The following is a 13,248-nucleotide window of genomic DNA, read 5'->3' as shown; positions in this document are numbered from 1 at the left end:
GCTGGATGATGGTGAGATACCTAGCAGGTTGCAGAAGTATAACGTTCTCCTGAAAGTTTCCTCCAGTGCAGGAATGGGGAAGAGATAGCCCCCTTGGGCTAACCTATCATTATGCTAGAGGACTGAAGATATTGCTAATCAATAGAAACAGAAGAGCTCATTTGTTAAAATCCCATTGAGCCCTGTGGTTCTGTGACTTTACATCTTTTCCACAGGGACCTTTCTTTTAGAGTTTTCCAGGACAGAAGACCTGGCACAGACTCTTCAAAATCACTTCTAAAAGAGTGATTTTATAAAATATTTTGGAGACAATTTAGACTCCATCATGTTTTTAAGTTTGTTTTTTTTTTTATGAGAATGAAGATGAGTGAGATCAGGAGAGATTAAAAAGCAAAAATGGAACTGATAATTGTGCCTAAGAGCCTCCTCCCGAATACCTCTTTGTTGCTCAGATGTGGCCCTCTCTCTCTAGCTAAGCCAACTTGAAAGGTGAAATCACTGCCCTCCCCCCTACGTGGGATCAGACACCCAAGAGAGTGAATCTCCCTGGCAACGTGGAATATGACTCCCGGGGAGGAATGTAGACCCGGCATCGTGGGACGGAGAACATCTTCTTGACCAAAAGGGGGATGTGAAAGGAAATGAAATAAGCTTCAGTGGCAGAGAGATTCCAAAAGGAGCCGAGAGGTCACTCTGGTGGGCACTCTTATGCGCAATTTAGACAACCCTTTTTAGGTTCTAAAGAATTGGGATAGCTGGTGATAGATACCTGTTAACTATCAAACTACAGCCCAGAACCCATGAATCTCGAAGCCAATTGTATAAAAATGTAGCTTATGAGGGGTGACAATGGGATTGGGAAAGCCATAAGGACCACATTCCCCTTTGTCTAGTTTATGGATGGATGAGTAGAAAAATGGGGGAAGGAAACAAACAAAGGCACCCAGTGTTCTTTTTTACTTCAGTTGCTCTTTTTCACTTTAATTATTATTCTTGTTATTTTTGTGTGTATGCTAATGAAGGTGTCAGGGATTGATTTAGGTGATGAATGTACAGCTCTGTAATGGTACTGTGAACAATCAAATGTACGATTTGTTTTGTATGACTGCGTGGTATGTGACTATATCTCAATAAAATGAAGATTTGAAAAAAAAAATGGAACTGACAAGCTGAACATACATGAATTTATGCCATTCTTTGGTCACTGATGTTTAGAATGTTTACTTAAAACAAACCTGACCTGAGGTTCTAAACACTCGGAAGAAAATTATCTCAGCATTTCCCTTTCTTGTGGCCTACCCCCTGCTCCTGGGCATGAGGAATAGCAGTGATACTGTCTCTTCAATCTATATGCATTTAAGAAACACTTCTCAAAATATTTCACATTAAAGCACTGAGAATAGAATAGAAAGTGAGGATAGAATAGAAACAGAAACTTGTAAAAATACATCTTTTAATAAACATTAAGAAGTAGAGTGCAGTTGAGGCTTTACATTGCAGTTTACAGCAAACATATATCCTTTATAGTGTACATTTACGAGTAAAGTTGAATCAGGTTTCTTTTTTTCTTCCATGGCTGGATAAGCCAAATTTGGTGCATCATACCGCATCTAAGGTTGTTTTCCAAGTCAGCTTCTGTAAAAGGCCTTTAACATTAATAGGCTTTTAACAACAACAACAACAAAAAAAACAGTATCCCCCATCATATTAACCTGATGAAAGTTCAAAAGTGACTAAAAAGAATTGTAAATACTTGCTATCCTTTGGTGGCTTTAAAAAATAACTAGCTACTGATACCAAATCAAAAATATAAAAGAAAAAAGAGGATAAGGCAAACAGCTGTTTCTTTTGCCTCATGAATCCATAATAAATACTAATTTTCACAGATTATAAAGCCAAAAAGTTTTTGAAGGAATAGCTTAATGTTTCTATTTATGATCCCATGGACTAAAAACTGTCCAGTATCTTAATAGCGAGGTCTATTTTTCTTTTTTTATACAATGAACAAGGATTGTTCTTTTCTGGAAAAAGTTCAGTGAGAGCAGGGACTGAAATTAATTAGGAAAGAGGAAAACTAAAATTTACTCTCAAAATTCCACTTGCCTTTGCCTTGGAATGATCAAGACTCAGCTACATCTAAGAAAAGTTCAAAGAATCAGAATAGAAGAAATCAGAAGGTATAACTAAAAAAAAACATAGCTTTGCATGCTTTATACTGGTGGCATTTAAAAACTATACAACTGGATTTATTTGCTATATACATAAACTAGAGTCGGAATTTAAAAAACAAAATTTTACCACATACATACATACACAAGTACCAGAATTATAATCAAATTTGCAAAGGTGGCATTATAATCTGTTTGTCATGCAACTAGCTTTTTGTAAAATCTGTAGTGGTTAACAGAACAAAGTCCTCATGAACAAAGTATTAACATGTAGCAAATTACACCAATTTAAAAAGCAGCTCAAATTTCAAAGGATAAAAACCCAGTATCCCTGAACTTCTAAGCTTTCACCTTAGTGTTAACATGGTTTAATCTAATTGTTCCCCCATTAGAAGAGATTTAAAAATTCGTCTGTCCTCAGTACATCACCATATTTTCAGAGGAAAGGGAACACTTTAATTTCTCTATCACTTTCGTCCCTTCTCATGTATCCTATGGAATGCAATTACAGTATCTTGGCTATGACAGGTGCTCTAAAGAGTCGATAAATTGAAGCAAACTGAATTATCTGGGACTGGGATATTGCTGGTGTTGTACAACAAACCTGACTTCCAGAAAGCCATGTCTCTGATTGACATGTATTCTGGATCAATGACTGAGAAGTTAACACCAGCTGCCCAAGGAAGTCAGACTGTCCCCTGATTGTCATGTAACAGTTTGATCTTCTCTGTCAGATTAAAATTTCTTACTGGATATAACTAGATCTCATACTTTTCATGGATCTATGGCATCTACTAAAATGCTGGGCAGAGATATGTGCTCAATGAAATAATCAGTGATGTGGCAGGAAGTGAATCGGGTGGATGTGGTCATGGTGAAGCTGTATCTTAGATCATTCATCACTCAAAGGACAGTCAGTACTGTGAATCTCCGATGTTGTACTGTCAATGAGGAACAGACTCTGATCCCCTACCACCGTGGCTAGAAGAAAATAAACCACGGGGACCCCTTTATTTCCTTCTCTTACCCAATAAGAGATTATATGTGGGCATGAATACAGCTTTGTGGATAGGATCTAGAAAAAAGGTTTTTCTGCCTCAGAAAAAACATCAAACCATCACACAGCATGTCTTAACTTCAATAACACAATTTATAGAATCAACAACTTTTTAAATGTTAGATGTTATCCATAATAGGTATTTAAAATGTTAAACTATTCTCTCTGATATCACTTAAAATGCATTTTATTTTTAAACACTGGCATGAGGTAGAAGATAAGGAACTCACAAAAGAAAGTAATCTTCAAAATACCTAAGCCTAACAATACAGTAAGAAAAGTTATAGCTTTAGACTAGTAGACTGACTACTGTTAAAATATAACCCTTATCTGAAAGAAATTTCTTATATCTGAAATTGCTTTTTTCCTAGTTTATTACAGAAAAAAAACAATACACACTCTGAAATATTCATAAAGATTGTAAACAACAGCTTCTCTTAGCCATCATTTTTTCACTTTACCATGTTGTACTAAATCACCTCAATTGAGACATAGGTCTTTTCTACTTAAATAACTGATCAAATATCAATATGGAGGTTAAAAATCCTTCCAGTGTAAGAAGCAAGATAAAAGGAATGATTCACATTTAAAATAATGTACTTTTCATAAAAACTAGCAGCACTTCATTCTACCATGACATATACATTGGGCTTCACTGACAGGTCAGGAACAAAAGAAAATGATTCTGGGTCAAAAAAAAAGAAAGCTCCTTGCAATAGGTGGTGCACAAGGGGAATATGAGGCTACATGAAGAATTCTCTTTAACAATTAATTTCCCCATCAGGTGGTATGTGAAACTACTGGAATATCAATTTCAATGGCAGAAAGGCGGGAGCGTGCTGAATAGGGCTGGGAATAGGTATGCATAGTGGGAGGATGGGAGTACAGTGGCTGCCAGAAAGGAGAAGGTAAAGATTTGCATGCACAATACCAAATAAACAGTAGAAGAGAAGTCATAAACAGACCCCCAGCACTAGCGATAGTGACATACACTGCATAGTCAAACGCAAAGACTGGCTCGAACTTCTTGTTCAGATGTGTGTTATAAAAGATGACCCAGACGGATGGGGAGAGGCTCACACTACCTGCCAGAAAGAACAGCAGCCCGGCCACCAGGTGGCAGCCTGCACTGTTGACCAGACACCTGGCCAGTTTGATGTTGGGCACTGAAGACCTGAAGGCCGTGTTACACATTCCAATCAAGCAGAGCAGCAGGGCACCCATTGCGATCAGGATGCTGAGGGGCAGGGCAAACTGGAGGACCCGGAGGTCCAGCTGGTCAACTGATGAGTACCAAGTAGTGTCATACATCAGGCAGTCACTGCTCCCGTCGTATCGGGCACATTTCACCCACAGGCCTGTGTAAACGGTCAAGTTCTTCTCATTTCTGTTGAATGTGATCAACCTCAGTTTTCTCCAGTTGGGAAGCAGAGTCCCTGCAAAGAGTCCTGCCACAGAGGCGATTCCACACAGGAAGGAGAGAACTGTGGCTGCGTGGACATCCCGACAGCCCATGGCAGGCAGGCTTGTGCAGCACTGTCAGTCAGACTAGGGGGTAACACACAAGAGAACAAATCATGAGGGGGCAATAAGAGAGCAGAGGAGGAAGGGGTGGTACCTATTAGCCATACAACAAACGATGAAATGTCAATGCAAGGAAAGAAATCCTGTCCCTTGTTTTCTATGTACTATACAAACATATATAACTGCTTGTGAGGTTAACCTCTGAGCACAGGTGTACACGCACACTCGTCTATCACTGACTGGGTCAGGTAGCGACTAAAGCCTTAAAGTATGCAGGGACATGACTCATTTTCTTCACAGCTAGTCAGAGGAACAGCACAAATAATTTCAAATTCCCTTATTATATCTAAAATTCTCTTGGTTGTCAATTATTCATTCAACACACATGTACTGAATATTACTTTTTGTGTCAGGTACTCAAATACATAGCAAACATCATGGCACTCATCAACCATCACTAAGCCACAAAAAAAAACAAGTTCAGACTCAAATGCTCACAAGACTAGCATGCAGCCGAAGTAAGGAAAGCTCATAAAAGACAAAGGTGAGGGGAGAGAAGCACTACAGGACAGGAGAATGCTTGAGAACAGACTCAGCTAGACTGCTTGAGTTCTAATCCCCACTTCTTAACTTAGTAGCTGAGGGACCTTCAGGCAGCTCCATAACTTCTCTGTGCCTCATTTTCCACATCTGTAAAATGGGAAAATAGTGCCTACCTCACAGGGCCGTTTTAAGCATTCAATTAGTTAATGTAATGTAAAGTGTTTAGAAAAGGTCTGACACCTACTAAGTGCAATGCAAGTGTTAACTAGTGCTTAGCATTCAGTGACCAGCTCAGAGCTTGGTACCCAGGAGAAGTTCGATGACCATTTGTTGAATGAGTGTTAAATAAGAAAAAGCAAACTGATCTTAGTCCTATATACCAGGCACTATGGGAAATTATAAGATGTAAATGGGCTCATCTCCAGTAAATTAGTCAAATGAAAATAGGGAAAGAACAAAGGCCCCTGAAAGTCCATTTTGCTCAACTGCTTCCTGTCCAATTCAAAAAGAACTGAGTCCTTTTCAGGGAAATCTATAGCACTTGTTGGTTGTTATACTATTAATGTTCATAAATGATGAATTCAGAGATTTTTCAAGTACAGACAACCCATCTCTATTAATGTTATTGTAAGAAAAAGAAAAATAGTACTCAGGCTCTTAATTCATCCCAAATTTAAAAACTTTTTCTATATATGACAAACTATAAAAAAATAATACTTTATTCAGTTTTAATTTCTTCAAAGGCCTTGAAACAATCACAAAACAACACTCAAATATATTTTCTCTGCCTTCCATCATACCCACCACGAGGCAGCAGAAAACACTATTTTAGTCAAGTAGCAAGCACATGTACAGTTTTTGGTCAAAGCATGAAGAAGGCACAAGGTTGAGAATATCTTTTATTCTGGGATACAAAAACGTAATATTTAGAGAATCCATCATCTTTTGCAAGTCAAATATTATCTGTTGAGAAGGTGGAGCAGCAGTCCTAGAAGTTCAAGGATTTAAGAAAGAAGACCAAGACAAAAAGGCTCTAGGAAACTGGGTTAGGACATGATTCTCAACTGTGTTCAGATGGGAGGGTACAATGCTCTTTAGAAGACAATATGACATCTGTGTATATAAACCAATCATATGAAGTAGAAATAATTTTACTATGGAAAATACCATGCCTATGTTAAGCACAAGGACTTTTTACAAGTCCTCAAGTTAAGCACATTTAGCTGTTCCTCCATTAATATTAGTTTACTACTTATTTATCATGTTGTCTTCTGTTAACATTACCAGAAGAAGCTATAGTTTAAGAAAAGGTTTAAGAAAATTTTATGGAGGAAATACTTAAAACAAGGAACTTAGAGTCCTAATTTATTTGTTTTCCTGCAATTTAGGAAAAGACTATCTTGCTTAATTTTAGGAACCAAACACCTTGGTCCAGCAATGGAAACTCTAGTGCAAGTCTGAGAATGTTTATACTGGAAAAGGCTACTAATGATGCCAACAAAGCGCAGGAATTCAGCAACGTGTTGGTTTTTGCTCACCTGTCTGTCTCCTCCACATACTGTGAGAAACTTGCACAGTGCCTGGCTGTATTGTGGAGTCTAACTCCATAATTTTGATGTTTGAATGCTGATAGCTTCTAGGCCTCAACCTCTCCCTCTTCCCCCTGGGCCCATATCTGGGTCATAGATACAGATGTAGATGTGCAGGCTTTGCTGTTTTCATCTGGGAGGCAGCTTGGTTTGGGGCCCAAGAGACCGAAGACCCAAATGACAGTCATAACCTACCAGTTACAAACTGGGCAAGTCATCTATCACCTCTGAACCTCAAATTTCTCATCTGTAGAATGTCTCACAAGGTAGTTAAATATCATGAAGAGCAAAGACCTTTGTAAACCAAAATATGGTCAGAAATGTATGTTTGTAATGATTATCAGTAGGCTTATTGATCTTCAGCTAGGAACTGCTTTTCTCCTAGACTCTTAGCAAACAACCACAGATGATTAGAGTGATGTAACAATAATGACGGAGCATTCTGTTTAAAAGTTATTGACTAAATCAAATGAGGACTCTGTTTCAATACAAGTATGTGACTTTCAGAGAAGGAGATGGATAAAATTTGGTATGCAATTAAAGGCTAGCAAACATATCCCTTTGAATAAGAATATTTTCAAAGGGATATCTTTTCTGTGGTTTGAAGAGTTCAATGAAGCCTGGAGAAGGGACTATGGTTAAGAACTTTAGGAATTCACTAAGCCATTACGAAACATCTTTTCAGGGACAATTTCAAGGAATAGCTACATGAGAACACATGTCTAACAGCTACTGGATTCTGGATGGGAACATCGGCAGTCCCTTCTACCTATAATTTGGTTTGAAACTATAAATCATCAATCGCTGCACTCACAAGGAAGGTATGTCCTCACCTTTATTTTGTTGAACAAGAAAAAAAGTGTCATTATTGGCTGACACATGATGGCAGGAAGACAAGACATAATCGAGGGATGTACTTACCCTTTGAGGTATCTGATAATTCTAAAATACCTTTAATCAACTTAGAAGAAATTTAAGTGCACATCTGAATTCACAGTAGAGATGATCTGGACCTAAAGAAATAGGGGAAATGTCCCCAAATTAATATAATATTTCTCTAAAAACTCAATTTGAATTCACACAGAATTAGAAAAAATAATTAGCAATCATCTAAAACCGATAAAATATTATACCAAAAAAGGCAGACAGTAAGTTTAAAAAATTAAAAGGCACTTTATTCTTAAAGTCACACATCATGTCTGTGTAGGATACAGAAGAAAAAAATCAACTCTCATTTTGTGATTTGAGAAAACAGGAGCAAAAAGGATAAAAATTGCATTACTGTCTTGGAAATAAATGATCAATACTTAACGTATTTTAGCCCTTTTCAGAATTACAGGGAAAGAATAAAAGGGGTGAAGAAACACTAGATGGTTGTCTTGGAAGCAAAAGAAATTCACTGTTTCTTTTTTTACCGTTTAAAAGGATACCAACAAAAAAAAAAAAAAAACAGGCAAAATTTTTCTTTCTTGTGCATCCTAAAATTTGGAATTAGAATGTTTTGTTGAGTTTATTCACCTGGCATTTTAAGAGGTTTCCATCTTTTTTAAGCACCAGCAACTTCCTCTTCAAATACTATGTAATTCAAACAGGAAGGATGAGAATGAAAACTTGTAAATGCCTGGGAACTTCCTGGATTAAGGTATTTATCACTAGCCCCATTAAAGTCATTATGCACAATGTTGTTCACAACAACCTGCACGGAAGAGATTTCTATTAAGTTTTTTCCCCAAATGTATGTTTCTTGACTTGGTATCAAGCATAACTGTTCAGCCGAAAGTCAGAGGAAATAGTTTCACAATTAAAAACACAATAAAATTACGGGGCAATCATTTCAAGTGAGGGTCACCAGGCCTGGCCTTTCTGTAACGTGGCTGAAGGCCTGAAACACAAAACTTGGGCTTCAGAGAAACGCAAAACAAGCTTTCAGGGCAACAGCATCCTCCCTCTCCTTCCCTCCCTTCCCCTCTTTCTCTTTCAAAGCTGCGACCTTAGGAACACCAGAGCGAGCGGGGGGGTCGGGGGGACAAATACAAGCCTTGCTAGTTAGAGCCAATAGAAAGAGCCCATAACAGTGACTGTAAGGCTCTCAGAGCAAGCCCATCCCCGCACCACTGAGTGGGTTCGAACAGGGAGCAGATCATCATTATACAACCAGTATCAGCTGGTTATTCAAAAATAGCAACTTGCACCTCCACACTGCAAACCCCCGCCAGCCAGTCCCAGCCCTTGGCTGCTCCGGCAAGACAGTTCGACAATTTCCATAATCCTAAATAAAAAATAATTTTTTAAAAAATTATCAAATAACTCCTCATTCAATTCTCACGTCCCCAAGTGCGATCAGCATTTTTCAACTTCCCTAATTCCCCTCGATTTACCTCTTTTACATAAAATCCTTAACTACTTATGCAAAAGACCCAGAAATCGGAACATTCTCGACCACACCTACCTGCTTCTCACATCCAAGGCATTTTACTTGCCCACAGCGAGAAGCCTCTTGGAGCGTCTCCCTCTTAGCGTCCCAGGAAGTGTGTTCCCAGCAAACAGGAGGCTTCTGGGAGCGTTGTCGGCTTCTGCCGCGACCAGAAACGCGAATGCCCCGGGAGACTACAACTCCCAGAATTCACCGGGCCGCGGGCCGCAAGCAATATCCTGCGATCCCCTTCCCACAGTCATCCTTACCTCCCATCCAGATTTGGGTTATCAGTTTACGAAAAAAAAGGGGGGGGGGGGGCGGGGGGAGAAAGCCATGACGAAACGAAACTAAAAATAGTTTTGAGTTAGATACCCAAGGAAATATTTCCTACTAAACGTGATTTGCGAGGAAGACACTTTGCTGGCAGAAACTCTTAAATCCGTACTTTTTTTTTCAGAAAAGATATACGCAGGCACAACGTGGATAAGAGGTGCAGACCCTGGGATCAGACTGCCTAGGTTTCTATTCCTACTGGTTGGGTGACTCTGGGCGAGATACTTGGTCAACCTCTTTATATCTGAGGTTATCTATAAAATGGGTATGTTACCTCCATCATAGGGTTGTCATAAAAATTAAGGAGCTTAATATAGGTAAAGAGCCGGGCACATAGCTAGCTATTAGATATTTAGACCAACTTGACTTTCCCACACAATTTCGACTGTCCCATCCCTTTCTTTGTTGGCTTCTCATAAATACGAAGTCCAATATCAGTGAATATCTGAATTTTAAAAGTCAAGGATTCAGAAGTCCTTTATCAGTGATTATCTGATTCAACAAAACAAGGAATGTTGATGTGTCATGATGCCTACAACTTACTTTCAAATTATCACACACAAATGGAAATAAAGTAAATGTGGCAAGTGTTGCCATTGGTCAATCTAGAAAAAGAGTATATGGGTGTTCATTGAACTGTTCCTTCAAATTTTCAATAGCTTTGAAAATTTTCAAAATAAAATGTTGAAGGGAAAGTATCAGTTTAAACAAAAGTACAGGATGGCAACCATCCCATGGGTGAGTCAGGGAAACCTCTGTGCCTCAGGGTCTCATCTGTAATAATGGTGTATCCACATCAGAAAATTATGGTAAAGATTAAATAAATTACTATAAATGGAGAAGTTTAGAACAGTGCCTGATAAATAAGTATTATTCACTTTTGCTATTACCACTTCCGTTTTGTGTTGCTCTGATAACAATGGGACTATTTGTTAGTTATGGAAAAAGGAGAAAAGTGTTTACTCTCTGTCCACTGCTCGCGCCCTCCTCCTCTTCATTTGCCATACTGTGTCTGAAGATGGATAAGGTTATCTAGGGTCATAATCAATTCTGTTGCCAGACTGGGAAATATAATGGATTTCTTGGCACAGATAGGCCCTGGCTTCCAGGCCTTTGCCATTTACCTAACATATTCAGATTCCAGGAATTAGGATGTGGACAACCTTGGGGAGGTGCAGCAGTAATTTTCTGCCTACCATAGTTACTAATAACTTCTGGCTAAATCCAAAGACCTTTCTTTGGTCTTAATTCTCTTCCACCCCCTCTAGGTCCATAGTGCACAATTCTGACCACCTCTTTCCCCCCTCACCAAAGCTTTTCTTCTTTGGATTTGGCGACACCAACATTTCTACTTCTCTTATAGTTTATCTGGTTAGTTCCCTGTCCACCTGTTGCTTTCACTTCCTATTTCTAATTACCAGCTCATATAGTTGGCTGTTATTACTTCAATTTCATCATTTTCTAAATACTAATTGTACCCCCTAAGTCTTCCTTCATTCCTTCTTTTTTTTGCCAGCAATCTCACTTTATTCCGTTTCTTCGACTCTTTCACTTCATATATTTTACTCAAATTAGGAACCAAGTCCTTCTGATTCTTCTTTTGAAATACCCACTTACCCCTTATTCACTACCAACAACTGTTTACTATGTGAGTTTAAGCCCTCACATCTTCACATCAAGATAGGTGGTACAATCTCCTTACATATACATTAATGTAAAAAAAAAAAAATGAGATAACTAGACCATTTACTATGTACCAGGCATTGGATTCTTTTTCATGAATTATCTAATTTAATCCCAATAACCTCATATGACTGACAAAGAAACTGAGATTCAGAGATTAAATAATTTGTCCAAAGTGATGCACCTTCCTAAAGGTTACCATCACCACTCATAACTCCCCAGACTCTTTTTAAGCCAGAATCAACCCCAAGTCCTCTGCTTACTCATCAAGGCATTTTCCTACCTATCCATTTTTTTTGTCTTCTGAATTATTTGTATCATGAGGCAAACTTTGACTTCAATCAGGCATCTCCTTATTTTGGATTTCTAAGATATTACTTACTCTAAATGTTCACTGAAGCTATTCCTGAACTTGGAATGGCCTACTATCATCTTTACCTACACAAATCCTACCAACCTTCCCCCCTTCTATGAATATGTGTATCTTCTCTAAACTAAACAATTTGTCAACTACAAATTGTAAACAAACTTGCACATATTGTTCCCTTTTTATGTGTTAACCATATCTCACCAGAGGATTTCTGAATCCATGATTGATATTCAACAAATGCAATTTAACTTTTAAAAAAAACCTTCCCATAGACTATTTTTAGAGGAGGATGGAGCTGGGAAGTATAGAGAGAAAAGTAGGGAAGTTAGGGAAGATGGTTCCGAGGAAATCAAATAGTGAGGTGTCACTTTAAAAACTGTTAGGAATTTGTGCTTTAGGAGCTCTGCATATTGGTTTTGGAAGGTAATCTACCACACAACAGGCAGGACTACAGCATGTTTGCTTCTCATAAAGTTACTAGTGGGGTAGGAAAGAATGAAGAAAGGGAGGCAGACGATTATGCAAAAGAATTGGTCTATTATCAGGACAATTGTAGACTTTTTCCAGTAATTACATTTAGGTGTTTTAAGTCTTTGATTTTTTTTACCATGCCCACCACCCTCCCCCCACTACCATTATTTTTCTCCAGTTTTTAAGGAGAAACTTGCATGTTAGGCTTTTGATAAATGTGTTAAACAAATTTGGCATTATAGCATTAATGGTTCTTTGAAGCAGATAAGTTTTTTTCTGTTTCATATTTTTATAGGAAAGGCCATGTGTGCTCACTATATCATTTGCACAATTTCTCTTGACCCAAAGTAGTACCAGTTCATGGAAAGAATTGTTTTGAAGCCAAGGCCAAATTATTACACAGTACTCTTATTAGGATTCAGTTGACCAGGGGCTTTCATTTACTCTTTAACTTATCATGTTTCAGGAGAACCTAAGATGGCGACTAGGTGAAACAGGGCAAAAAAACACCTCTGTGAAAAATACTAGATAAAAACCAGAAAGTGACCCAGAACACCACTTCCAGAGGAGCACCAGCCATACAAGGTTTGCTAAATCTACAAGGACTGTGCATTTGGCGAAACCAGGAGTCTGCATTCTGAAATGAGTGAGTTGGCTGAAAGTCCCTTGGCCACACTGTGGTGTGGGGAAACGGTGGGTTGGCGTTTGGAGATGGACTAGTTCTTTAAAAAAAAAAAAAAAAAAAGCCTGGGAGCAGCTGCAGGTACAACGGGAGCAGACTGGGCTCTAACGCCTCGGTGTCTAGCGTGGAGGATACCCCTTCCCACACCCACTGCTGATTGTCTCGGGCCCAGGGGAGCAAAGGGGAGACAAAAGGAGGAAAAAACGCACGACTTGCAGCCATCTTCCCAGCGGGCAGGGGCACTCCTGCCCAGGGCCGAACCCATGGCACAGAGCCGCGCCAAGAAACCCAGTGCGACGGGGAGTCTTTCCCACAGTACCGCGCATATGCCACAATATCCACTGTGGAAAGCGGCCTTTAATACACCCACGACTGACTGTCCCGAAGCTGGGAGGGTGGAGCTGTGCGGAAA

At 39.0% G+C, this 13,248-nt stretch overlaps 1 protein-coding gene across 4 annotated transcripts; it reads right to left on the bottom strand.

The window, feature by feature from the left end:
- Window positions 1-1,436: 1,436 nt before the first annotated feature.
- Window positions 1,437-12,868, bottom strand: CLDN12 (claudin 12). Of its 4 annotated transcripts, none has more exons than XM_037836620.1 (3): window positions 8,400-12,868; window positions 7,803-7,894; window positions 1,437-4,773 (listed from the first exon to the last, which is right to left on the bottom strand). In XM_037836620.1, the coding sequence occupies exon 3, from the start codon at window positions 4,738-4,740 to the stop codon at window positions 4,006-4,008; it is 735 nt and encodes a 244-aa protein (XP_037692548.1). In that variant the 5' UTR covers window positions 4,741-4,773; window positions 7,803-7,894; window positions 8,400-12,868; the 3' UTR covers window positions 1,437-4,005. The 4 variants fall into 4 exon arrangements, with proteins under 4 accessions (XP_037692548.1, XP_037692547.1, XP_037692545.1 ...); XM_037836619.1 differs by having other exon boundaries at window positions 1,437-7,894; window positions 8,400-8,577; window positions 9,331-12,868; XM_037836617.1 differs by having other exon boundaries at window positions 1,437-7,894; window positions 8,400-8,456; window positions 9,331-12,868.
- Window positions 12,869-13,248: the final 380 nt, after the last annotated feature.

Source organism: Choloepus didactylus, chromosome 5, assembly GCF_015220235.1.
Source record: "Choloepus didactylus isolate mChoDid1 chromosome 5, mChoDid1.pri, whole genome shotgun sequence".
Taxonomy (NCBI): Eukaryota; Metazoa; Chordata; class Mammalia; order Pilosa; family Megalonychidae; genus Choloepus; species Choloepus didactylus.
The sequence above is the reverse complement of the archived record's forward strand: the minus strand, read 5'-3'. Positions and strand labels throughout refer to the sequence as shown.

Excerpts from the sequence above, each read along its gene's own strand:
- CLDN12 (XM_037836620.1), bottom strand. The coding sequence starts at position 4,740 with ATGGGCTGTCGGGATGTCCACGCAGCCACAGTTCTCTCCTTCCTGTGT.